This window comes from Coregonus clupeaformis, chromosome 30, assembly GCF_020615455.1.
Source record: "Coregonus clupeaformis isolate EN_2021a chromosome 30, ASM2061545v1, whole genome shotgun sequence".
Classification (NCBI taxonomy): Eukaryota; Metazoa; Chordata; class Actinopteri; order Salmoniformes; family Salmonidae; genus Coregonus; species Coregonus clupeaformis.
In genome coordinates, this window is record NC_059221.1 from 4,378,442 (window position 1) to 4,405,586 (window position 27,145).

At 45.9% G+C, this 27,145-nt stretch overlaps 1 protein-coding gene and 1 non-coding gene across 2 annotated transcripts in view; one reads left to right on the top strand and one right to left on the bottom strand.

Moving 5' to 3' along the window:
* Positions 1 to 22,293, bottom strand: part of LOC121545935 (1-phosphatidylinositol 4,5-bisphosphate phosphodiesterase eta-2) — a 164,667-nt gene extending 142,374 nt beyond the window's left edge. The window contains exon 1 of the mRNA XM_041856864.2: positions 22,252 to 22,293. Coding sequence (XP_041712798.2) covers positions 22,252 to 22,291 — 40 coding nt within the window. The 5' untranslated portion in view covers positions 22,292 to 22,293. The remainder of the gene's footprint in view (positions 1 to 22,251) is intronic.
* Positions 16,963 to 17,019, top strand: LOC121546875. Its single transcript, XR_005996464.1, has one exon. It is a non-coding gene; the product is annotated as a U7 small nuclear RNA (small nuclear RNA).
* Positions 22,294 to 27,145: the final 4,852 nt, after the last annotated feature.

Sequence of the window (27,145 nt, forward strand, 5' to 3'; positions counted from 1 at the left end):
CTAGGTTTACTTGTGGACAGCAAAGTAGAATTAGGCCTAGTTGTTTGAGAAACCAACCTCTGTTTCACTACTGCTGCACATGATCAAATTCATTTTTCCATTGAATAAATATCTCTCCACACGCAAACACGTAAACATGCACGCACGTATGCACACACACCAAAGGTATGGTAATTACACTACAAAGCTGAATAAGCCACAGATCTGTAGTAGGTGAGCTGGTGCACCACCACCTCTATGAATAACATAGACTTCCATTTCCTAATAATTGCTCCCACAGTTGATTTCTTCAAACCAAGCTGCTTACCTATTGCAGATTCAGTCTTCCCAGCCTGGTGCATGTCACGGTTCAGACAGACGACAAGAGGACCACAATTGCGTCACACCAGAAAGTTTATTAAAACTTAAGGGAAAAGGGAAGTAGGGAGTGAGTGAAGGCTCCAGGGGTTATCCCGTCCAATGTGCTGGGTCTGTGCCCCCCAGTGGCAGCGGTGCGTCCGATGACGCCGGTGGTTGGTGGTCCAGAAGTCCTGGGGGGAGGAAACACAGACACAACGGGCGGATGAAACAAGGCAGAAGTACAGTTCAAGGGAAATCCAAATACGTTGTAGCAAGGCAGAAGGCTGGTCAGAGTTACCGGGGTCGAAGAGTAGTCAGGAGTCGTAATGGCAGAAAGCAGGTCTGGTTTTCCTGGGGCAGAAGAGTATCCAAGAATCAGGCAGGTCCGGGGGTCACAAAACAAGGGTGAGCCAGAAGCGCGAGCACACAGGTTCCGGGTGTGAGCTTTGCAGACGATCTGACAAAGGAGAGCTGAGAGACGGGACTTTAAATACTGGGAGAGGTTAGTGGGTAATGCAGCGCAGCTGGCAGAGTAATTAGAGCCGAGCAGAGCAGGGACAGGTGGAGCTCGTTAGGCTGAGTAGAGAGAGAGAGATGAGCAGAGTGGAAGATAGTGGAAAAACATTAAGGTGGTAACCCGGTGGAGTGAGAGGGCTCATGACAGAACCCCCCCCAAGGGACGGCCCCAGAAGTCCCAAGAGCAACACCACGCCGGGCGGGAGGAGGGGAGCCGGAGGAGGGCTAGAACTCCTCCGAACGGTCCCGAGCGAACGCCCTCATCCTCGGAGGAAGCCGGAGGGCCGTGGTCGGGGAGATGGGACAGGTCCCGAGACAGGATCAGGCACAGGACAGGAAGCCGAGCGGGCAGGACGGTTAGGGATCCCTCTGGGGCGGCCCCTACGGATTGCAGGTTGATCAGGATGCCGTTGGTGGAAGGCGGTGATGAGAGTCCTATCCACAATCCGACTAGCTGGCACCCAGGTCCTTTCCTCAGGTCCATAGCCCTCCCAGTCAATGAGGTACTGGAGACCCCTACCCCTCCGTCTGGACCGAAGCAGGCGGCGGACGGTGTAAACCAGACCACCATCGACGAGCCGTGGAGGAGGAGGACAAGGCGCAGCAGGGACCAGCGGACTCTCATGAATGGGCTTAATCTTAGACACATGGAAAGTGGGGTGCACCCTCATGGAATTAGGCAGTTGGAGCCGGACAGCAGTTGGGCTAATCACTCTTATGATAGGGAATGGGCCAATGAACCGAGGTGCCAACTTCTGCGACTCCACCCTGAGTGGCAGGTTCCTTGACGACAACCACACCCTTTGACCAACATGGTAGGTGGGAGCAGGGATTCTCCGACGGTTGGCCCCGGTAGTGTAGCTGGCAACGGATCTGAGAAGTGTGGCTCGGGCCTGTGACCAGGTGCGGCGACATCGACGGGCAAACGCAAGTGCAGATGGGCAAGTAACCTCCCTTCCTGACTGGCAAATAGAGGAGGCTGGTATCCATAAACACATTGGAAAGGGGACATACCGATGGCAGAGCAGGTCAGAGAATTGTGTGCGTACTCCACCCATGTCAATTGCTGCGACCAGGAGTGGGGGTTGCGTGAAGTCATGCATCGCAGTGCCTTCTCGAGCTCCTGATTTGCCCGCTCTGACTGCCCATTGGATTGGGGATGGAATCCGGAAGTCAGACTGACTGTGGCTCCCAGCAGGTGACAGAACTTCTTCCAAAAAGCGGAGGAGAATTGTGGACCACGGTCAGAAACTACATCCTTTGGCAGTCCGTGGATCCGGAAGACGTGTTCCAGGACCACCTGGGCGGTCTCCTTGGCGGTTGGGAGCTTGGGGAGGGGAATGAAGTGTGCCATCTTGCTGAATCGGTCAACTATGGTGAGAATGACGGTCTTGCCCCTTGAAGGGGGCAGCCCCGTGACAAAGTCAAGGGCGATGTGAGACCAGGGGACGTCTGGGCACAGGCAGGGGCTGCAGCAATCCGGCTGGGGGGCTGGCAGGACGACTTGTGTTGGTTGCAGATGGGGCAGGCTTGGACGAATTCCCGTACATCCTTTCTCAGAGCGGGCCACCAGAACCTCTGGGCGAGCAGGTTGTAAGTGCGGGTGGAGCCAGGGTGACAAGCTAGGCGGGAGTCATGTCCCCACTGAACGACCTGGGACCTTAGGTTTTCGGGGACAAAAGGCGGTCAGCTGGGCAAGTGCTGGGACCGGGCTGGTTACGGAGAGCTTCCAGCACCTGTTCCTCAACAGCCCAGGTCAGAGCTGCTACGATGCAGGGACTTGGCAGAATCGACACGGGATCCTTGGAGGGGTTGTCATCCTTCTGGAATTGACGGGAGAGGGCGTCTGGCTTGGTGTTGCGTGATCCAGGCCGGTATGACAGAGTGAAATTAAACCTGGTGAAGAACAGGGCCCAGCGGGACTGCCTGGAGTTCAACCGTTTGGCCGTGCGGATGTACTCCAAGTTCTTATGATCGGTCCAAACGAGAAATGGAATGGTGGACCCCTCCAGCCAGTGACGCCACTCCTCCAAGGCAAGCTTCACAGCCAGCAGCTCTCGGTTCCCTATGTCGTAATTGCACTCAGAGGGGGACAACCGACGTGAGAAAAAGGCACAGGGATGGAGCTTCCTATCCTCCGCAGCCCACTGAGAAATCACAGCACCAACTCCCACATCCGAGGCGTCCACCTCCACAATGAATTGCCGGTCCACGTCAGGCATCTGGAGGATGGGAGCGGAGGTGAACCTTACCTTGAGGGTACTGAAGGCCTTGTCGGCTGCTGGGGTCCAGGTGAAGGGTTGCTTGGTGCTGGTTAGAGCAGTGAGAGGGGCAGCAACGGTACTGTAGTTCCGGATAAACTTTCTATAGAAGTTAGCAAACCCCAGAAACTGTTGCAGCTTCTTTCTGTTCTCCGGAACTGGCCATGACGTGACTGCTGATACTTTGGCAGGATCCATTTGGATACTTCCCTCTGCCACTATGTACCCCAGGAAGGCCACTGTCTTGACGTGAAACTCACACTTCTCTGCCTTGGCGTAGAGGGAATTCTCCAGAAGACGATGAAGGACTTGCTGGACATGGCGGGTGTGTTCAGACAGGTTTCTGGAGTAGATTAAGATGTCATCCAGGTAAACGAAGACAAACTTGTTTAACATGTCCCGCAGTACATCATTCACTAGAGCCTGGAACACAGCAGGAGCATTGGTGAGGCCAAAAGGCATAACCAGATACTCGTAGTGGCCTGTTGGTGTATTGAATGCGGTCTTCCATTCATCTCCCTCCCGGATCCGCACTAGGTGGTAAGCGTTTCTGAGATCCAACTTGGTAAAAACAGTGGCTCCCTGGAGCAACTCAAAAGCAGAGGTGAGCAGAGGGAGAGGGTAACGGTTTTTCACTGTGATGTCGTTGAGTCCCCTGTAGTCGATGCAGGGCGAAGAGATCCGTCCTCTTCCCCACAAAGAAGAAGCCAGCACCAGCCGGAGATGAAGATGAACGGATCAATCCTGTGGACAGAGAGTCATTGATGTAGTCCTCCATGGACCTTCTTTCAGGAGCAGACAACGAATAAAGACGGCCCCTTGGAGGGGCTGTTCCAGGGAGGAGGTCGATGGCACAGTCGTACGGTCGGTGAGGGGGGCAGAGATGTGGCTCTTGCTTTGTTAAACACTTCTCTGAGACCATGGTAGCATTCTGGGACATGGGAGAGGTCAGGGGCGGAGTTAGTAGGTACTGGCCGAGGGGGTAGTGCGGCAGCAAGCAGGCAGGTTCGGTGGCAGTCCTCTCCCCACTCCCTGATCACCCCGGTCACCCAGTCGAGCTGAGGGTTGTGCCGGGCGGAGCCATGGGTAACCCAGGATGAGGGGTTGGCCTGGAGAGGGGAGCAGGTGAAACTGGATAGTTTCTTGATGGTTTCCGGACAGACCCATCAAGACCGGGGGCCGTGACATGAGTGACCGATCCGAGTAAGTGTCCGTCCAGTGCCCGGGCAGGAATAGGAGGTGTCAAACGGAGGTTCTCCAGTCCCAGTTGGCGTGCCAGCTTGATGTCCATTATGTTGGCTTCGGCGCCAGAATCCACCAGAGCAGCCAGGGTGTGAGTAGAGTCAGAGAGGCGGAGGTGAACTTGCAGCAAGGGTTTGCGGTCGGAGGACTGGATGGTCATTGAGCTCAACCGGACTCCCCCTATGCCCGGTGAGCTTCGGCTCTAAAGGGCAGGTTACCACACGATGTCCATCACCTCCACAATAGAGGCAGAGGTTTGAGGTGAAGCGGCGCTGGCGCTCTGCAGGAGTGAGAGAGGCTCGCCCAATCTCCATAGGCTCAGACTGATCAAGCTGACTTGGGTGAGTGGCAGTAGCTGACAGGAGCCCAGTCGGATCTCTCCGAATGCCGGTAGTTGGTGGACCTTGGCGCCCCCTCTCACGACGACGGGTCTGTATCCTTCTGTCGATCCGGACAGTCAGTGCGATGGCTTCATCAAGAGTGGAAGGCAGTTCATGGGAGACCAACTCGTCCTTGATATAGTCAGCCAAGCTATGGAAGAACGCGTCCACCAACGATGGTGTGTTCCAAGAACTTCGTCTTGCCAGGGTTCGGAAGTCGATGGAATGGTCTGCGACTGTACGTCTGCCTTGTCGAATACTGAACAGTTCACGAGACGCCTCTGCGGTTGGTGAATCCAGGTCAAACACCTTCAGCATCTCCTCAGCAAACAGGTCGAAGGTTGCACATGCGGGGGTTTGACGTTCGAACTCTGCTGTTCCCCAGAGTCGAGCTCGGCCCGTCAGGTGAGTGATGGCATACCCGACCCTAGCCCCCTCCGTGGCGAAGGTCCTTGGCTGCAAGGAGAACTGAAGTCGGCAGCTAGTCAGGAATGGCCGGACCTGGGTAGAATCGCCGTTGAACCGCTCGGGGTTTCCAATCTTGGGTTCGGGGCAGCGGCTGAAATGACCGGGGCAGGTGACTCGGAGGCAGGGCTGGTGGGCAGACTGGCTGGGGTAAGGTTGGTGAGGAGTTGGATGATCCTGGCGAGTTGTTGTTGCTGCTGCTGGGACTGCTGCTGGTGCTGCTGGAACTGCTGATGCTGTTGGTGGCCGACCTGAAGCAGAGAGGTGATGTCGCCGCTCATGCGGCCTAGCTCTCTCTCAGTGTGTTCCAGGCGTAGCATGGCGGTGGGTTGCTCAGGTTCTTCGGTTTCCATGTCGGGGGAAGTGTGCGCTGAGTCCATGATGGTCAGATCGTACTGTCACGGTTCAGACAGATGACAAGAGGACCACAATTGCGTCACACCAGAAAGTTTATTAAAACTTAAGGGAAAAGGGAAGTAGGGGAGTGAGTGAAGGCTCCAGGGGTTATCCCGTCCAATGTGCTGGGTCTGTGCCCCCCCAGTGGCAGCGGTGCGTCCGATGACGCCGGTGGTTGGTGGTCCAGAAGTCCTGGGGGGAGGAAACACAGACACAACGGGCGGATGAAACAAGGCAGAAGTACAGTTCAAGGGAAATCCAAATACGTTGTAGCAAGGCAGAAGGCTGGTCAGAGTTACCGGGGGTCGAAGAGTAGTCAGGAGTCGTAATGGCAGAAAGCAGGTCTGGTTTTCCTGGGGCAGAAGAGTATCCAAGAATCAGGCAGGTCCGGGGTCACAAAACAAGGGTGAGCCAGAAGCGAGCACACAGGTTCCGGGTGTGAGCTTTGCAGACGATCTGACAAAGGAGAGCTGAGAGACGGGACTTTAAATACTGGGAGAGGTTAGTGGGTAATGCAGCGCAGCTGGCAGAGTAATTAGAGCCGAGCAGAGCAGGGACAGGTGGAGCTCGTTAGGCTGAGTAGAGAGAGAGAGATGAGCAGAGTGGAAGATAGTGGAAACACATTAAGGTGGTAACCCGGTGGAGTGAGAGGGCTCATGACAGTGCAGGTCTACAATTTTGTTTCTGGTGTCCTTTGACAGCTCTTTGGTCTTGGCCATAGTGGAGTTTGGAGTGTGACTGTTTGAGGTTGTGGACAGGTGTCTTTTATACTGATAACAAGTTCAAACAGGTGCCATTAATACAGGTAACGAGTGGAGGACAGAGGAGCCTCTTAAAGAAGAAGTTACAGGTCTGTGAGAGCCAGAAATCTTGCTTGTTTGTAGGTGACGAAATACTTATTTTCCACCATAATTTGCAAATAAATTCATAAAAAATCCTACAATGTGATTTTCTGGAAAAAGAATTCTCAATTTGTCTGTCATAGTTGACGTGTACCTATGATGAAAATTACAGGCCTCTCTCATCTTTTTAAGTGGGAGAACTTGCACAATTGGTGGCTGACTAAATACTTTTTTCCCCCACTGTATAAGAGAGGCACTCAGGAGTCTGCCGGCTGGCTGCTTTAGAGAGAGAGAGAGAGAGAGAGAGCGAGAGAGAGAGAGAGAGAGAGAGAGAGAGAGAGAGAGAGAGAGAGAGAGAGAGGGCGAGAGAGAAAGAGAAAGAGAAAGAAAAAGAGAAAGAGAAAGAGAAAGAGAGACTCGTGCTCAGAGACTAATGAAGAACCCAATCCCCCACACACTCTGTATTATTCATAGTGATCCCCCGCAATCACAGACACACAGAGCACAAGAATACGCAGAGTGCAGTGTGCACGAACACGTGGGCGAATGAACGTGCGCACACGTGCAATTACACACACACACACCTACAAAGAGCATGTGCATAAGCAGAGTGCAGTATAGCCACACACACACACACTCACACACACACTCACACGCAAACACACAGGGCCCACCTATCCATCTGACAATGCCTCATTAAAGATGGATGACATTAGCCAATGGTTTTAGACCAGGAGAGGGCAGAGGGGCGCCACAGGCAGGGCCAACCGTGACTGTTGTCTGTCGTCTCTTCTCTCTCAGATACTTGGCTTTCGTGGGACTTTATCTTCCTTTGAATAAACGTTATCTTCCTTTGAAGCTGCTTTTCCCTTGTTTGCGTATCTTGAATTTTGGCCTCTTCTGCTCTGCTCTCTTCTTCTCCTCTACTCCCCTCCTCTTGCTCTCATCTCGCTCTTCTCTCTTCTTCCCCTGTCTGCTCCTCTCTTCCTCCACTCAACTCCCCCTCTCCTCTCTTCTTCTTCTCCCCCCCTTCCCCTCCTCCTTTCCTCAATATTATTCACACAACGTAAAGCCCATGAGTTTCTGAATGCATTAAATTTAATTAGTGATTTTAAGATAGGCCCTTGCTACAGCCTTTCAATAATAATATCCTGAATCTGTGCCAGCGAAGCAAGAATAAACCCACCTCAGCCCACAGTGGAGATCAACAAGGAGAGGGGAAAGAGAACACACAATGGCAGCGTTTTGAATCCTCCGAAGTCTCCATTTGACAGGAAGCTAGCTGCATTCTGTCTCCATGGCATCTGCCGGGAACAAGCAGCAGAGCTAGAAGCACTCCAGGAGCAGTCGAGTTTACACAAACACACACGCCAGCACACATATGATACTGCATAGCCTACACGGTATAACAGAAACACACATATACACTGAGTATACAAAAAAAAAGAAGTAAAATGAGTATACCAAACATTAGGAACACCTTCTTAATATTGAGTTCATTCTTTTTGTTTGCAATACTAAGAATTCTGTTCTCGACTTCAGAAGTTTTGTTTGATATTAATGGCACAAAAGTAACACCATTACTCCATCAATACGTTTTTAAAGCGGCAATCTTTAATTGAAACATTAACAAAGTGTTCTTTCTGCCAGAGTTTCAGTAAAAATCAGATGGATGGGGCTGGAGAAATGCCACCACTCTCAAATCTATGGATGCAAGGACTGACCATTTTTAAGTGTTTGTTTACATTTACTTTGTTTGCAAACATTGGAGTAAATGTGGAGTTTTCTTACATGTGAAACTGCCAATTAGATCGATCTCACTTTCACATTCGATTTTTACATGTGAACTTGCAATTCCACATGTGAAAGTAAGTTTTTCACATGTGAAACTGCAAATGTAACATGTGAAACTGCAATTCATATTTGAGGTAAAAACATGTTATTCTCCTCACACGCGAAATTTAACAGCAAAACAGCAATTTCACGTGTTATCTTTTGTAAGAGAAACAACTCAACTGAGCTGCATTCTAAGGATTACTCTCCAAGGCTGAGGCAGAGGAGAATACAAAGGAGTCACATTCACATGGCAAAGAGGCTACTGCATGTTTCTCTTTTGATACATGTCATCCAAATACCACCCCCACCAAGGAAGAAACCATTAGGCTAGTCACTAATGCTACATTAGCCGCTAAAACTAACCTAGCTAAAGGCAAAGATCTGCACACAACCCCAAAACATGGTTACAATATATTAACCATCAGTCAGAATTTACAAAGTGAGCGAGAACATCTTTCATAAGAGGGAGTACAGAAACTGTCTGGAACTTGAGGGGCATGTCAAAGCGAAACTGGGATGGCACTTTAATGGACTTGGTGTCAGGTAGCCATCTTGATGTCATCCTAAAGATGACACCTGTTTTAACCCCCCGTGAACGCTCATGACAAGTCATGATAAATGAGCCCTGGAAGCAACAACACAGTGGCATTTATTTAAATAACATCATGTAATTGGCTACATGTGTTATATCTCAAATGTCGCATTCCATGTCACGATATCAAGTCATCGGTTTTAATAGTAAACAAATTAATAGAACATATATTATGAGTATTTATTAGGTATACATCATATTTTGAAGGGACCTCATTGTCTTTTTTTGACACAGTTTTCACAGTCACTTGGGTAGGCTATTCAATTTTGTGAGGCAGAATTTACCATACATTTTTATGAGGTATCTCATACTCCTTGTTCTTTGTGTATTTGCGGCTCAGCATGAAGCACACACATTTCATCTCAGAAATGAGACTGTGGCAGCTCTTGGGTTATTTACCATCAAAAATAAATGTCAAACTCTGACAAGGCACAGAAGGCATTTGCTTCAAACCACTGTAGTTTGCTTACCACAGCTCTGGGAGTAATACTTTCTTATCCTTAATGAATTAAGAACAAAATACATACGGTAAATTATATCTAACTGTAAAAGGCAGCTAAGAATAATTATTGGAACAAACCTAAGCTGCTGAAAGCTTTGAACAATTAGACTCATCTTTATAAAGTAGGCTTATTGTCAAGTGTCAATGTGCAGCGGTAGGACGGAGTCAGGCGCAGGACACAGAACTGAGTAAACAACGTACTTTACTGGAAAAATAAACAACACTAATTTCCACGCAGGGAAAACACTCCAGCTCACATAAGTCTCAGACACAAAACAAAGAACAAACACGCACAAAACCATGTGGGAACCAGAGGGTTAAATAGGGAAATAATATAATGTAATGGGAACCAGATGTGTACAATCAAGACAAAACAAATGGAAAAAGAAACATAGATCGGTGGCAGCTAGAAAACCGGTGACGACGACCGCCGAACGCCGCCCAAACAAGTAGAGGCACCAACTTCGGCGGAAGTCGTGACACTTATTCATTGTTAAGAACAATGGCAGAGATCTGCATGACTAGGGAATTGCAAGGGGTAACTACAGTACAACTATAACACTGTTCATATTATATAAATTATTGCTGTGTTCAAACAATGTAACAGCAATGGCAAATTGAATCCGTTACAATAATGACAGGTCGTGTCAGAACAATGCCATTCTGGTGTTATGACAATGAGACTGTCAATCAAATGACAGGATATGTGAAAAGGTGACAGGATTATGAAATGCTCAGGCATTAAAGTGTAGCTTTGACAAACCCCTCGGGATACAATGTAGCACTAATCTCCGATACTGCGTGTGATATCCTCTTACGTCGATGTCTGTTGAAAGTATCTGAGAAACATGTACAGTAAATACCGCAAACACTGCCCACAAAACATGCCATTTTGCCTCTGTAAGACACAGAGAGGCTCTTGGCTCTTGGCTCAACAGGCAAAACATGAAGGGTGTGCTGACAAGCAGACAAAGGAAATCTGGAACCAAGTTAATAGAAAAGAGGAAGAAATAAGACTTAAGGGATGCCAAATCATCAGATTGCCTGCAGCTTTTTCAGAGGATCTTTTTCAGAGCACAACAAATGTGCTGCGGTCGGCTGGAAGTAAATTGGTGCGCTGTCAAAACTATTGATTTGTAAATGATTGGCCTTGATCTGTAACTGCAGCAAGGCCATTTCCTGCTGCGGATCTGAGAGATAATGAGAGTGATCCACAGACCAGATACCTTTATGTACTCTCCGCATCCAGCGTCACAGAGCAACTCTTACAAGCATATAAGTGGCAAATTAATTTGACGGAATCAATTGTTTTTTCACTTTTTCTTTACTATGTGTGCATGTGGCGCATGAAGTTGGCTGTACACCAAGCATTTAGGAATAACACATGTCATCTTGTTTATTCTAATTACAATCTTCTACCCCATTTCAATATGAGCAGAGATATTGTACTGCAGTCTGCACACAGAGTCTCTAGCACCTCAGTGACATAAGCATACCATTAATCCAGTCAGGCAGATGCACCACCTTTTGGATTCCCCCACACCAGGTGCTCTTTGGTTCCTGTGGCGCTCTGTGACAGAGGAAATGGGACAGGCCTTCTGATCACAGTGACTAGTGCTAACTGCCGGCCATGTTTCTATGTTTATGAAGAGAGGCGAGAGAAGGGGAGTGGATAAGATTAGAAGTGAATGGAGTCAGCACGTCTTGTGCTGTGTCTCCACAAAGCAACGTTTGGCCCTGCGCCATTCCCAACAGCGCACGCTACACAGTACACTCACACACACCTCCCCTATCCCCACCCCTCTGGGCAACTTTATGTCTCCTGGATGGCTCGTCGACTGCAAAGGGAGGGTTTGATTTCGTTTGGCGTCTGGAACCAACAAAGGGCGGCATGACATTTTCCAACATCGGAATGCGGCTGACCTTCCTGGTTGCAAAGTAAAAGGGGTCAAGACCGGTACAGAAGCAGAGGAGAGGGAGAGGGCGACATCATCATTCATCCGACAGAAAGGTCAGGAGAGATGGAGCCAAGGTCGGCAGCTCCAGGGCAGGTCTGGAGCTGGGTACTCTCTCAAATAAGAGATTAAAGGAAGGATGGAGGGAGGTAGGTAGGTAGGTAGGTAGGTAGGTGATGGATGGATGGATGGATGGATGGATGGATGGATGGATGGATGGATGGATGGATGGATGGATGGATGGATGGATGGATGGATAGATGGATAGATGGATAGATGGATAGATGGATAGATGGATAGATGGATGGAGGGAGGGAGGGAGGGAGGGAGGGAGGGAGGGAGGGAGGGAGGGAGGGAGGGAGGGAGGTAGGTAGGTAGGTAGGTAGGTAGGTAGGTAGGTAGGTAGGTAGGTAGGTAGGTAGGTAGGTAGGTAGGTAGGTATGGATGGATGGATGGATGGATGGATGGATGGATGATGGAGGGAGGTAGGGAAGGGCTGCAAGAGTATGATAGGGAATCCTTCGATGTCTTGTTTTGTGAGCACATACTGAATGGAATTTTTATCAAATGTATGAATGGATGGACACGAACAACTCTAATTTCATTCCTTGTAGAATGCCATTGCTTTGGGACTTTCAGTCAAAAATTGCATTTAAAGTGAGTTTGCCCAACTCTTTTGCCCTCGCTTCCTTCCTCGGTCTCTGCAGCTATCAGTGTCCAAAGAGGGTTGAATAATGGCCGTGAATACCCAAATTAGATTTGCCTCGTCTCATCCAAGAGGAGCTTCCCATGAATTCATTGCGAGTCTTAGTGACTCATCTGTTCATGGGTTAAAGGACAGACGGAGAGGGGAAGAGCGCTGCACAGAGGCTTTCAGAGACCCGTGCCCCATCGAGACCTCAACTATTAAAGCAGTCAAGCAAAATGTGTCTACGGCTTCACAGCGTCTTCTCCATTTAGAGATGGAAATGCCTGGCCATGTCTTGAATACTGTACGGCAGATTTAAAAACTAGGAGATTAATGAGGAGGAGGAGTAGCGGGGAAGGAGGAGAACAGGGTTTGCGTCTCTTTTAATGGTTTGGGAAATTTGTCTGGCAGCACCAGCGAGATGGAGTCGGCGAGATGGTAACCCTGATTTGCATCTCGTCTATGTCTTTAAATGAAAGCTCGGCGATGGAGACGCTCTTCGTCTTTTGTGAAAACATGCAACTGGGTAATTAAGAGGAAGGAACAAAGTGGAGGACCGTTGTGTGTGTCTGTTCTCCAAGAAGACAGATAAAACAAAGACAGATAAATGCTTGGGCTGGGATTCCAACACTGTCACCTTTTTACATATCTGTTGTTTGAATGTTTGACTGTCAAAGTGGTGGAATTCTTGGATTTCCATGGGGCAGTTTTTTTTAGTGTTTAACGCAGATCAAATTATCCTGTGTTGTTTTAACCCTCATATTGATTTTGGATGACATTTTAAGAAAAATACCAAACAGATATATTACATCGATAACACATTATACACTATACATAAAGTTTACGTTTGAAGGGGGAATATGAGCTAATAGGGGGATAGAATCTGAGACAATGCAGGATCATTTGGATCTGGATTAAATGTTCTGAGCTGGATCTTGGCTCATTATCCAAACAATTAGCAGATAAAGATGTAAAAGGATTTGGCTACTGTAATGTGTTCCCTCGAGTGAAACTCCACTTCCTAATTATCTTAAAGCTGTCTAATGTCTATCTGGCTTACTGACATGCTCAGATTCACTGGTTCCATTGGATGGTTACTATTTGAAAAGACACTAAGATAGGGAATCATGGGCTGTGTTCCGAATCACAGACCTCTATACCATTTAGTAGGCTCTGAAGACAGCCACAAGCAAGAGAATGGTCCACTAACTCTGTGGTCACTCAACAAAAAGTGTGTTAATACATGCAGAAAGCTCCTGCAATGTCTTCAAATAAGAGATATCTACTCTGTCAATCAACTCAGGTGTGAAATCTGTGAAAAACCTAGTTTTCAGCATAATTTAAAATACAATTCCCAAACCTACCAATGTTTTAAAATACCCCTTGATGAAAGAGCACTCCAAATGATTACATCTCATCTGAGGGTGAACTCCAATTGCTTTTTGATTGGTTTGGAGCTGCTGCTGCTTCCCCTGCAGTTTAAAAACACCAACAAATGTGATTCACTTTGAACTGAGAAAAAACATCCCTAGCTTATTACAACTATTGTGGCAAAGAGAGAGAGGCCCAAAGTCTGCTGTTGTTTTTTGAATGAGTGTCTCTTTTTCACCTTGGGTGACTTGGATAAATGCCCGGGGTTAGAATTTCTCCACATCTGCTCTCACTCACTCACAGACACGCACGCACACACTCACACACACACACACACACAGAGTGGAGTAAGAGCCTTTATGTGCTAAAACTTTAATAATAGCAGACAAATAGGACTGGAGGATCTGCAAGATGAGCGCTTTATGAAATATAATCTCTCTCTCTATCTGTTTGTGTTGATGGAATAGCGCTGGGAGGTATGTATCCGCCGTTGCATTGCTATTTACCGTACAGGCACAATGTATCTTTGGTTTACAGTATGAGTATAATACAGCACACCCCACCCTCCGAAAACACCTTCTTCGTGGGAGGGTTGTGAAGTCATGTTGCAATCTCTGCTGAAGATTCAGTTAACATAAAATAATTTAGCTAATTAGCAATAGTACTGAGTGCTGTGAATCAAGGCGGAATCTCTAATGATTCTGTTCAAACGTGTAGAAATAGCCATGCTTTAAATATCTGAAGCACAATTAAGTGTAAATATCTGCATACTGCTTTTACTCTCTTTAGAGACAGACAAGGTCTGCTCCTTTGATCTCTGCGGGATTAACCATTTGTTTGAGGATCAGATTTACAAAGCACTTTATGCCATGATTACATCATCTACAGTTGAAGTCGGAAGTTTACATACACCTTTGCCAAATACATCTAAACTCACACAATTCCTGATTTAATCCTAGTAAAAATGTCCTGTCTTACGTCAGTTAGGATCACCACTTTATTTTAAGAATGTGAAATGTCAGAATAATAGTAGAGAGAATGATTTATTTCAGCTTTTATTTCTTTCATCACATTCCCAGTGGGTCAGAAGTTTACATACACTCAATTAGTATTTGGTAGCGTTGTTTAACTTGGGTCAAACGTTTCGGGTAGCCTTCCACAAGCTTTCCACAATAAGTTGGGTGAATTTTGGCCCATTCCTCCTGACAGAGCTGGTGTAACTGAGTCAGGTTTGTAGGCCTCCTTGCTCGCACACGCTTTTTCAGTTCTGCCCACAGATTTCCTATAGGATTGAGGTTAGGGCTTTGTGATGGCCACTCCAATACGTTGACTTTGCTGTCCTTAAGCCATTTTGCCACAACTTGGGAAGTACGCTTTGGGTCATTGTCCATTTGGAAGACCCATTTGCGACCAAGCTTTAACTTCCTGACTGATGTCTTGAGATGTTGCTTCAATATATCCACATAATATTCCTTCCTCATGATGCCATCTATTTTGTGAAGTGCACCAGTCCCTACTGCAGCAAAGCACCCCCACAGCATGATGCTGCCACCCCCATGCTTCACGGTTGGGATGGTGTTCTTTGTCTTGCAAGCGGTCCCCTTTTTCCTCCAAACATAACGATGGTCATTATGGCAAAACAGTTCTATTTTTGTTTCATCAGACCACAGGACATTTCTCCAAAAAATACGATCTTTGTCCCCATGTGCAGTTGCAAACCATAGTCTGGCTTTTTAATGGCGGTTTTGGAGCAGTGGCTTCTTCCTTGCTGAGCGGCCTTTCAGGTAATGTCGATATAAGACTTGTTTTACTGTGGAGATACTTTTGTACCTGTTTCCTCCAGCATCTTCACAAGGTCCTTTGCTGTTGTTCTGGGATTGATTTGCACTATTCACACCAAAGTACGTTCATCTCTAGGAGACAGAACGCGTCTCCTTCCTGAGCGGTATGACGGCTGTGTGGTCCCATGGTGTTTATACTTGTGTACTATTGTTTGTACAGATGAACGGGGCACCTTCAGGCGTTTGGAAATTGCTCCCAAGGATGAACCAGACTTGTGGAGATCTACAATTGTTTTTCTGAGGTCTTGGCTGATTTCTTTTGATTTTCCCATGATGTCAAGCAAAGAGGCACTGAGTTTGAAGGTAGGCCTTGAAATACATCCACAGGTACACCTCCAATTGATCAGAAGCTTCTAAAGCCATGACATAATTTTCTGGAATTTTCCAAGCTGTTTAAATGCACAGTCAACTTAGTGTATGTAAACTTCTGACCCACTGGAATTGTGATACAGTGAATTATAAGTGAAATAATCTGTCTGTAAACAATTGTTGGAAAAATTACTTGTGTCATGCACAAAGTAGATGTCCTAACCGACTTGCCAAAACTATAGTTTGTTAACAAGAAATTTGTGGAGAGGTTGAAAAACGAGTTTTAATGACTCCAACCTAAGTGTATGTAAACTTCCAACTTCAACTCTCGCCAAAATAGGGAGAGAGTACAATCTTACCTAGGAGATCTGCTAACAAGCATCTGGAAACAAGAAGTCTTTCAAACTTTGTCCTTATGGCGTCTGTCATCAAGGTTTCTCATGGGTTCACATTCTATCAGGACATCAAACAGGTCCTCCCGTACGCCCAATCAAATTTCCACCGCCATGTCTCTTCCTTATAGTGAAAGGTGACAGGGAGGTGAGCTTCAAGTAAGAGCACTTTTCAAACCTGACTCTGGGACTAAATCCTTGAAGACCCCCGCAGGGTGTAGCAATTCAATTAGCCCAGCATTTACACAACTCATTCAACTAATCAAGGACTATGTGATTAGTTTGATTAGTTGAATCAGTTGTGTTAGAGCTGGGATAGAACACATCATATGTAGTAGTATTTACTATAGAATGTTGTAGTATACTGTAGAATACTATAGTAAATAGTGACGGGGGAAAAAATCGATAGTTACATATCGGGATATAATGTTTGACAATATATCATATCATATTGACAATGTCACTATATTATTTTTGCGCTAGTTGGCTGTACCTGCACCAAAACTCTTGTTTTCAGCACTTATATTTACATGACTGATCAAAACCTTTCTCATGGCTCTCTCTTGTCCCTCTGCAGCAGACATGATGAGCAATATGTTTGGAACATTGAACTGCAATAAAATCACAGTATCGAATCGCATTACATATAGAAACGTGAGAATCGCAATACATATCGTATCGGCAGCTAAGTATCGTGATAATATAATATTGTGAGGTCCCTGGCAATTCCCAGCCCTAATAGTAAATACTACAGTATTATTCCCCCCAAAAAACACTGTAGTAAATACTACAGTAATGTCTGCAAAAACACTACAGTCCACAGAAACACTACACTTTAACTATAGTAAATACTACAGTATTTAGTTTGCATATACAGTACCCTGCCCATTCCCCTCCCCAAAATCCCAATTTGTGCCACCCATAAGTGAGAAACCTACATGCCAAGTATAGACCATATAATGTGTTCCATACAGGTTATAGAAAAGAGCAAAGTTCTGATCTATCCGTTCAGACCCCAGTCCTACCTACCGGTTATAGAACATTTGCTCTTTTAGTATTTCTCCAGTAGGTTTTCTCAAGGAGAAAGCCTCCACTTCTATGCTAAAGATAATGAAACAAAAACACTATTGTAAATACTTCAGTAATGTCCACAAAAACACTACAGTGGACACTACAGTATAATACAGTCTGCAAAAACACTACAGTTAATAATACAGTATACTACAAATTGCAAAAACACTAAATGAATTACCATAGTAAATACTAGTTTTCTTTTACTATAGTATTTATACTATAGTTAACTGTAAATACTACAGTATACTACAGTTAATACTAAGTATTCACTGCAGTGTTGTTGCGGACTTTAGTAGTGTTTTTGCAGACTTTAGTCCGCAAAAACACTCCAGTGAATACTACAGTAAAGTCCCCAAACACACTACAGTGAAAACATTACAGTGAGTATAATCTTTTTTCATGTGGGATATGCACACCCTGGGGCTCCAGCAGGAATGTTACGTGAAGGACAAGGGGTCTATAAACAAAGGGGCTCTTTCCTAATTACAGTGACAAGACTGTACATCCAGATGAAGGCTCTGTTTACACTGCCACTGACTTGTAATCAATGGTCATCACAATGTATATTAACCAATCACTGAGGGGAAAAACATTAAATATTTTGTCATTTTCTCAACACAATAACAACCCATTGTGTGTGTGTGTGTGTGTGTGTGTGTGTGTGTGTGTGTGTGTGTGTGAGTGTGTGTGATTCATACAGTCTTTCACCTTCAGAAAATAATTCTCACCGCCTAATGATCTGGTATTGTGGCCTGTTGCATTGTTTCCCAACCTGCAGTTCTGGGCTTAGATACCGCACTGCAGGTGTATCCATGTAGGTCACTGCTGTGACAGAGGAAGATGTAACACCACGAAGACCAAGGGAGAATCTCAATTGATCTACTTGCCTCCTTCTCAAGAACGTCGTTCCATGTCATTTCAGCAAGCCATGACATCCACCATGTCAGATTTTTCTGAAATTGTTTCTGTAGTTAAAAACAGGTAAGACTGTCATTCCTGAAACATTCTTTTGTCAAAATGTAATTTTATCTTGGAGAAATTAAGATAATTGGTTGCACCCAAAATTAGCCATTTTAATTTATAGAATTCAGATAATATTCAATAAATATAGTACCCAACATCTGATTGGAGACGACTATGGAAGAGGTTCTTCGCACTGTTCAACGTCTCAAACATTCCCGAGAGGCGTTGCCTTCAACTAGCGGAGGATACTCTACCGCCAGTCGTCCCAGCGAGCCAGCACACCAGCCCATTCAGCAACCCGCCCAGGTCAGCGATGCCGTTTGTCCCTCCGGGATAAATATGACGGCACCCCATCTAAATGCTGTGGCTTCCTACTACAGTGCTCCCTCTACTTTGCGCACCAGATGGGAGCCCCCAACACCGAGAGGTCCAAGGTTGCCACAGTTATTTCTCTGCTGACTGGGCGGAAATTGGAATGGGCCACGGCCGTTTTGGAGAGAAGAGAGGAGGAGCTGGATTCATATGAGGGGTTCATGGCTCTGTTCAGAGGTATATTCGATCATCTACCGGAGGGCAGAGAGGGAGGTGAGCGCCTACTCCAACGACGGCAGGAGGACCAGACTGCTGCCGAGTACGCGCTCACCTTCCGGACAGTAGCAGCATCCAGCGGATGGAATGAGCCGGCGCTTCGTACACTATTCAGAAGAGGACTGCGCGAGGAGGTCCAGATGGACAACCTCTCCTTGGACACACTCATCGCGATGGCCATCCGTCTGGATAACCTACTTCGGGAGCGTCGGCACTCTCATCGCTTCTCTCCCTCCCTCAGTGAACACTTTGGATCAGAGCCTGAACCCATGGAGGTAGGTTTCACACGCCTCCCCATGGCGATTCGACACAGACATAGACAGCTGGGTCTCTGTCTCTATTGTGGTCAAGGAGGGCACCAGCTCCAGCAGTGTCCGGTACGTCCCAACTCGGGATCCACTAAAGCAGAGGGACGGTCACGTGATCTTCCACCTCCTGGGGCAGGTGTGAGTACCCCCTCTTCATCACAAACAATAGCAGCTAATTGACACTGCCATGTTGATCTGAGACTTGCTGTTAGAAAACCACTACAGTGTCTGACTTTCGGCTGTACCTACTGTCAGCTTCGTTTTACATTTACATTTACATTTTAGTCATTTAGCAGACGCTCTTATCCAGAGCGATTTACAGGAGCAATTAGGGTTAAGTGCCTTGCTCAAGGGCACATCGACAGATTTTTCACCTAGTCGGCTCGGGGATTAGAACCAGCGACCTTAAAAACCCCATCTGAATTTCACCCAAAGTTTAGGAAAAACGGAACAAAACTGAACAAAATTCATATTTGTTTTTATTACATTTTATTTCGTTTTGGAGTAAAAGATAATCGTTTTTTGTATAGTTTTAGTTTTTCAAACGGATTTGTTAATTATGTTATTTTAGTTTACTAAATTGTTTTTTCATGATTAGTTTTAGTTTTAGTTTCAGTTGACTATAAAAACCTTGGGTTTTACAGATCTAAGGGGTGAAAGGAGGGATTGGGAGCCCACTGCATACAGTAAGCCTCTGACACAATCCCCTAAGCCTGGGAGCTGTCCACATGCAGTGGTGCTGAAAGTGGCAGAGGGTATAGGCAAACAAGACGACTCGAGTCTCATAGCAAAACCTGTCGATGCCAATTGGAAATAAGCACTGTGAGACAGCGCTCTCTCTTTCCTCATTACTGATAGTGTAACACTTATCACAAAACCTGAACATCTTTCCGTACTGCTGATTTTGAATGTCTTTCACATTAAGAAGCTTGTGCTTTGGTTCTTTAGTGCCGTTTGCTATTGAGAATATCCGCTCATGACAGAATTACGTCAAAGTGTTATCAGTGTGTTATAAATGTTCATCATATCAAATCTCTTGTCAAAGAAAGGTATAGTTGAAGAAAATATGACATTTTGCCATTAAGCTGCCAGAGCTAATAACGTTCCTCTGTCACACTTCACTAAGTGATAACGAGGAGTTCAAGACGTGTGAATGCAGAGCGAAGCGGCTCGATAACAAAGACAATCTAGAGTTTGACTCCAACTGAGGCTGCCATGGTGTTCTCAAGTATTTTCTCTGAAGCCCATAGGGAGAGCAATGGCATGCCAATTGGACATGGGTTCAAGCAGTAGGCTTTGGAGGAATATATGACTATATGTTTCTTGATGTTAAACAGCTGTTTGTTGAGTCGATTTTTATTTCATTTGATGTTTTGTTCAAAATAAGTTGTATTTTTCCTATTTCTATGGATCATAACTGTGTATTATTCCATGTAAAAATGCAAAATGTGTGGTAAATCATTTTGTAGGCGTAATGTGTAGGACTGGGTGAAAAGCCTGCTGCTGTGGTCTTTCAGAAAATGTCTCCTGTTTGTCTCTCACCTGAATGGCGATATTGTAACTCGATGAATATCCTAACGAAGGCTGCTTTATGCTGCATTGAAGGCTACACAGCTTAGCTCTCTCCCACTGTTTCTGTACGTGTGTGCGTGCTTACACTACACTACTACATCTGTGATGCAGTCACTGTCGATTGATTACACGTGTATTCTATTGACATGACCCAGCGCTTCAGTTTAGTCCTTTTAATGTGATTTGATGAACCAGGGGGGAAAGATGTTGTGTGTCAGTGTTGTGTCTAGAAATTCTATAAAGTTTTTACATGTCATTTAACATGTTGTGTCATCCTAATTATCTGCTACCAAATGGTTCTTGATTGAATAGACTTATTGAACTCATCCATCAGTAGCTAGATGCTCTCTCTCGCACATTCCCATATTTCTAAAGTTAGCCCTACTACTGATCTGCTAGCCTAGATAGATCCACACTGCTACCTACTTAGCTAATGCTACCATCACTGGGCGGATCACAAAGGTCTGTCCCATGCTTTGGATCGGATAGGCTATCTCTGGGTCTATGTCTCACGGCTCTTCCTTCTATCTGTTTGTCTCTCTCTATGTTTCTATATCTTTCTCTGCCTCTCTCATTTTTAGAATTGTTTTGTGTCTCGCATTCTCTCAATTCCATTTAATCTAATAAAGCTTTATTGGCAGGGAATACATGGGTAAATATTGCCATTCTGTTCATATTTCTGTGTGTGTGTGTGTGTGGTGCATGTACACACATACACAGAAATATGAACAGAATGGCAATATTGACCCATGTATTCCCTGCCAATAAAGCTTTATTAGATTAAATGGAATTGAGACACACACAGTCCCACCACCTCCCCTCTCCAGGTAGCAGTGAGAGGAATAAAGGGGATACGGCTGTCACCTCCTAAGCCACCTTGGCAAAGAAAGCACAGAGGAATGACAATGACAAGCCTGGGAAGAAAACATTTACATTTGCTCAGCTTGCCATTGGCTCAACTTACCCCAGGGCAAACATTTTGACTATATTAGCCGACACAGCTACAAGGATGCACTTTCATATTAGGTTTAAGACCTCATTTTGAAGCTTATAGAGACCCCAACTGATGTATAGAACAATTTTAAAATTAGCCTCTACTTTGGTTTAGATACAAGCATCTTGAAACCTCTAACACAATACATTCATTTGAATTGGGGAAATCTTGCTTACCACTTTTTCCATGTGGTTTCTTCCTTCACAGACTCCATGAAATGATGACTTCCAAAATATTTGGTCAAATGATTTATTTTGTTTATGGTTACCTAGAAAGGGTGGCTCAACTTACCCCACTCTCCCCTACATACTAAATGCCATAACATACCCTTTTCCAAAGTGAACAAACCAAGTGTATCATAACAACACCTGTCTGGCCAGCTCTTTCATCTCATCCTTGAGATGAGTTGCGGCTTTCTCCAGACTTTGATCTACAACACAGGAAGGTGTGGGCAACGGTCTTCCTGCGCATGAACTCAGACATGCAGCCCAGGTGCATACAGACGCTTTACATATAATGTTGCACAAACCCCTAAAAGAACACCGGAAAGCTGATATAAAATAAAGGCAACCTGCTGCAACAATGCGGCAGGAGTTTCAAGTACTGTTTGACAACCAACGGCAGGCAAGGTGCAGGCACCTTAGTACTGAACCAACTTTCATTTCACTGCAGAACACTCCCTCTACGAGAGATACCATAATAATTCATCAAAAGCATCCCCGTTCATAAAATGATAATCACAAGAAAAATGCAGCAATATTGAAAAAATGAGAAAAAGGGAAGAAAAGAGAGAGAAGGGGATGAGAAAAGAGAGCGGGTACGTACTGTATCTCTGGGGCAGCACGGCCACTCCGCCCAGCTCCATGCTGAAAGTCTTGCAGAGTGCTGAGAGGTGTGGAGAGAACGAGAGGGACAGAGAGAGAGAGAGAGAGAGAGAGAGAGAGAGAGAGAGAGAGAGAGGAGAGAAGGGCAGCTCCTGCCAGCAGACATGTGATGCGCACACTGAAGGGAGTGTCTGGCTCCGTGTGCGCTCTGCTCTTCAGCCCAGCAGAGACTTGCAGCATATGTGTGTGTGTGAGAGAGAGAGACAGTGAGAGAGAGAGAGAGAGAGAGAGAGAGAGAGAGAGAGAGAGAGAGAGAGAGAGAGAGAGAGAGAGAGAGAGAGAGAGAGAGAGAGAGAGAGAGAGAGAGAGAGAGAGAGAGAGAGAGTGTGAGAGAGAGAGAGAGAGAGAGTGAGAGAGAGAGAGTGAGAGAGAGAGAGAGAGAGAGAGAGAGAGCGAGAGAGCGTGAGAGAGAGAGAGAGAGAGAGAGAGAGAGAATGAATGGATAGATGGAAAGAAGGGAGGAAGGTTGTGGACAGATGAAGAGAGACAAAGTGAGAAAGAGAAAGAAAGGAGGAGGTGAGAAAACAAGGGGAAATGAAATAAGGACTGTGAGAAACAGATAGAAACTTTAATGAGGGATGAGAGAGAGAAAGAGTGTGTGTGTTTGTGTGTGTGTTAGTAGAAAAAAGGGAGGACTGAGGGGGACGGAGAGAGAAAATGTATTTTATTAGCGGAGTGCTGGCACTATCACACTTTGGGGAGCTACGCTCACCTCCTCTTTATTGCTCATGCACTGATTCCAAATAAACAGGAGCGTTGAGGGCATCTCTGTGTGTGTGTGTGTGTGTGTGTGTGTGTGTGTGTGTGTGTGTGTGTGTGTGTGTGTGTGTGTGTGTGTGTGTGTGTGTGACAGAGCAGCTAAAGTAACAGTGGGTAGTTGATACTTGGGGCACTTTTGGGGCAGTGGGCTGGGCAGAGCCAACGCTCCTCACCTATCACAGCAAAACTCTCTGCTCCAATAGCACTCCCACTTCTTAGACCGCCTTTCCTCATGGTACTGTTTCCCAATAGCCCTTGTACTCTGAGAGCTGGACTCAGTTCGAAGCTTCTAAGACTGGTTAACAACCTAAAACTGAACATGTTTGCTCATTCAACCATGCTCTACATTAGCTCAGCAGAGGCAGCGTTGAAAACAGTAGATATATTTTTTTCCCTGAGGGAAAACAGATGGATGGGTAAATAACGAACAGAAGTTACAGAACCCCATGCTATATGCTGTGTCACTCGAATTGTTCACCGAACACTGTTTGTTTTAATACCCTCACAGCTCGGCACACCTCAATTACGCTGTTGTTGTTGCAGGCAAACCATTGCTCTCGCACATCTGTGTTCACAGAATGCCTCCAGTTATCATCAGCTGAGTCTGTTAATCAAAACACAGGTGAAATTGAAACCAAGTTTGATTGCAGCGACTCTATCTCAAATGATACACGGCAAGAAATACTGTTTTTTCATTGAAGATGGAAGGGGCTACACCTTAGCTGAGAGAAATCAAGAAAATCTATTTGGAATTGTTATATTATGTTGGTCAACCACATTGTCTCCTGATGTATAACTACCTTGGAAAAACTTCAAAAACAGCAGTTGGGGGCTTGCGACCTGCCTGATATTAAACCAGGCTTAGCTAGCACAGAAAGTGCTTACATGGACAATGGCAGCTAACCTTGAACCTTAAAATCTGGGCTCTGCCAATCTGCCAAACACACACCTGGAATTTGCTAAAGCCACCACACCCCCTGCCTGCCATGTGCCAATGTGTGTTTAGAGCAAGAAGACTTCAAGAACGGCATCTCCAATCTCCATTGAAACACACCACTTGTTCTTCTGAGACTGCTGCACCCAAAGCCATCCACTTAAAGGGGATTTGACCTGTGTTGACTCACTAGGCTTGGCTGGCTGTGATACTCAAATGCATGTGTGTGTCAATGTGTGTTAGTGTGTGTGTGTGTGTGTGTGTGTGTGTGTGTGTGGCTGCGTGGGTAAGCGCGGGTGTGTGTAGTTTGAGTGTGCACGTGTGCTCATCCATATAGTGTGTTTGACAGTGTTTTCAAAATGTGTGTGTGTTCACCCAAGCAAACGGTTCCCTGTTTTAAGTTGTTTCCAACAGCTCACGTTAGTCGGCAATAACATGCTACAGTACCTGATGTGTGAACTTATGGATAGCAGATTAGCAGGCTATTCAGTGCTGCATTGGAATGGAGCCCTGTACTTTGGTATCCATAGGATACCATCACATTCTCAGCAATGCCTCATTATCTGTCCAAGGCAAATAGCACTGATACCACTTCGGGCTCAGGCCACCAGCGTGCTCTTACCAGAAATACCATCATTTGCAAACTGCCACATGCGAAAGTAATGCATAACATAGCAGGCAATGGCAAATACTCCTGGATGGGTATACAATGGACTAGAGTGGAGGCCATTTGAATGTGGAGGATAAAGATAGGAAAGCATGAAATATTGGAAAAGAGCTGGATAAAAAATAAGAAATGGAGTCAGTAGACAGACAACAACATCAAAGGAGGTAATGTGCACTTATGAGCTCTCTCTCTCAGAGAAATGGGAATGGCCCATTATTATGCCTTGCCTAGAAAGTGTGTGTGTGTGTGTGTGTGTGTGTACATTTAGAGTTCACATGTTAACACCACCTTTTCACATGTGAGGAGAATAACATGTTTTCACCTCACATGTGAATTGCAGTTTCACATGTGAAAATGTCTCTTTCACATGTGGAATTGCAAGTTCACATGTGAAAAATACATTTGCAGTTTCACATCTAAGACAACTCCACATGTGAATATATTACTTTGCAATGCGGTAGCAGAGAGAACAGTCTGTGGCTTGGGTGGCTGGAGTCTTCAACAGTTATTTGGGTCTTCCTCTGACACCGCCTGGTATAGAGGTCCTGGAGGGCAGGGAGCTCGGCCCCAGTGATGTACTGGGCCGTACACACTACCCTCTGTAGAGCCTTGCGGTTGGACGCCAAGCAGTTACCATACCAAGTGGTGATGCAGCCAAGATGCTCTCAATGGTGCAGCTGTAGAATGTTTTGAGGATATGATGGCCCATGCCACATTTTTCAGCCCCCTGAGGGGGAAGAGGCGTTGTCGTGCCCGCTTCACAACTTTGTTAGTGTGTTTGGACCATGATAGATCCTTAGTGATGTGGACACTGAGGAACTTGAAGGTCTCGACCCGCCCCACTACAGTCCCGTCGATGTGAATGGGGTGTGCTCGGCCCTCCGTTTCCTGTAGTCCACGATCAGCTCCTTTGTGTTACTGACAATCTGAGTAGATAGCCAGAGGGAATTTGCAAATGCAAGAGATATGCTAACTGGAGAACTGTCGTTGAAGTTCTTGCTAGCTAACCAAATGACACCTGCATCTCTACCTGTGTATAGCCACCAAAAAACGATATGAGGGGAAAAAGTCAGTCACTCACCCAGTCCTCCAATGGCATGACATGACATCCTCCTAGCAGCTAGCTGGCTTGCTACAGTGCATTCGGAAAGTATTCAGACCCCTTGACTTTTTCCAAATTTTGTTACGTTACAGTTTTATTCTAAAATGGATTAAATTGTTTTTTTTCCCTCATCAATCTAAACACAATACCCCATAATGACAAAGCAAAAACAGGTTTTAAGACATTTTTGCAAAAGAATTAAAAATAAAACAGAAATATCACATTTACATAAGTGTTCAGACCCTTTACTCAGTACTTTGTTGAAGCACCTTTGGCAGCGATTACAGCCTCAAGTCTTCTTGGGTATGACGCTACAAGCTTGGCACACCTGTATTTGGGGAGTTTCTCCCATTCTTCTCTGCAGATCCTCTCAAGCTCTGTCAGGTTGGATGGGGAGCGTCACTGCACAGCTATTTTCAGGTCTCTCCAAAGATGTTCGATCAGGTTCAAGTCCGGGCTATGGCTGGGCCACTCAAGGACATTCAGAGACTTGTCCTGAAGCCACTCCTGCGTTGTCTTGGCTGTGTGCTTAGGGTCATTGTCCTGTTGGAAGGTGAACCTTCGCCCCAGTCTGAGGTCCTGAGCGCTCTGGAGCAGGTTTTCATCAAGGAGCTCTCTGTACTTTGCTCTCTTCATCTTTCCCTCGATCCTGACTGGTCTCCCAGTCCCTGCCACTGATAAACATCCCCACAGCATGATGCTGCCACCATGCTTCACCGTAGGGATGGTGCCAGGCTTCCTCCAGACATGATGATTGGGATTCAGGCCAAAGAGTTCAATCTTGATTTCATCAGACCAGAGAATCTTGTTTCTCATGGTCTGAGAGTCTTTAGGTGCGTTTTGGCAAACTTCAAGCGCGCATAATGTGCCTTTCACTGAGGAGTGGCTTCCTTCTGGCCACTCTACCATAAAGGCCTGATAAGTGGAGTGCTGCAGAGTTGGTTGTCCTTCTGGAAGGTTTGCCCATCTCCACAGAGGAACTCTGGAGCTCTGTCAGAGTGACCATCGTGTTCTTGGTCCCCTCCCTGACCAAGGCCCTTCTCCCCCTTATATAGACAGGTGTGTGCCTTTCCAAATCATGTCCAATCAATTTAATTTACCACAGGTGGACTCCAATCAAGTTGTAGAAACATCTCAAGGATGATCAATGGAAACAGGATGCGCCAGAGTTCAATTTTGAGTCTCATTGCAAAGGGTCTGAATACTTATGTAAATAAGACATTTCTGTATTTTACATTTGCAAAACTTTCTAAAAAGCTATTTTCACTTTGTCATTGTGGGGTATTGTGTGTATATTGATGAGGATATTCTTTATTTAATCCATTTTAGAATAAGGCTGTAATGTAACAAAATGTGGAAAAAGTCAAGGCGTC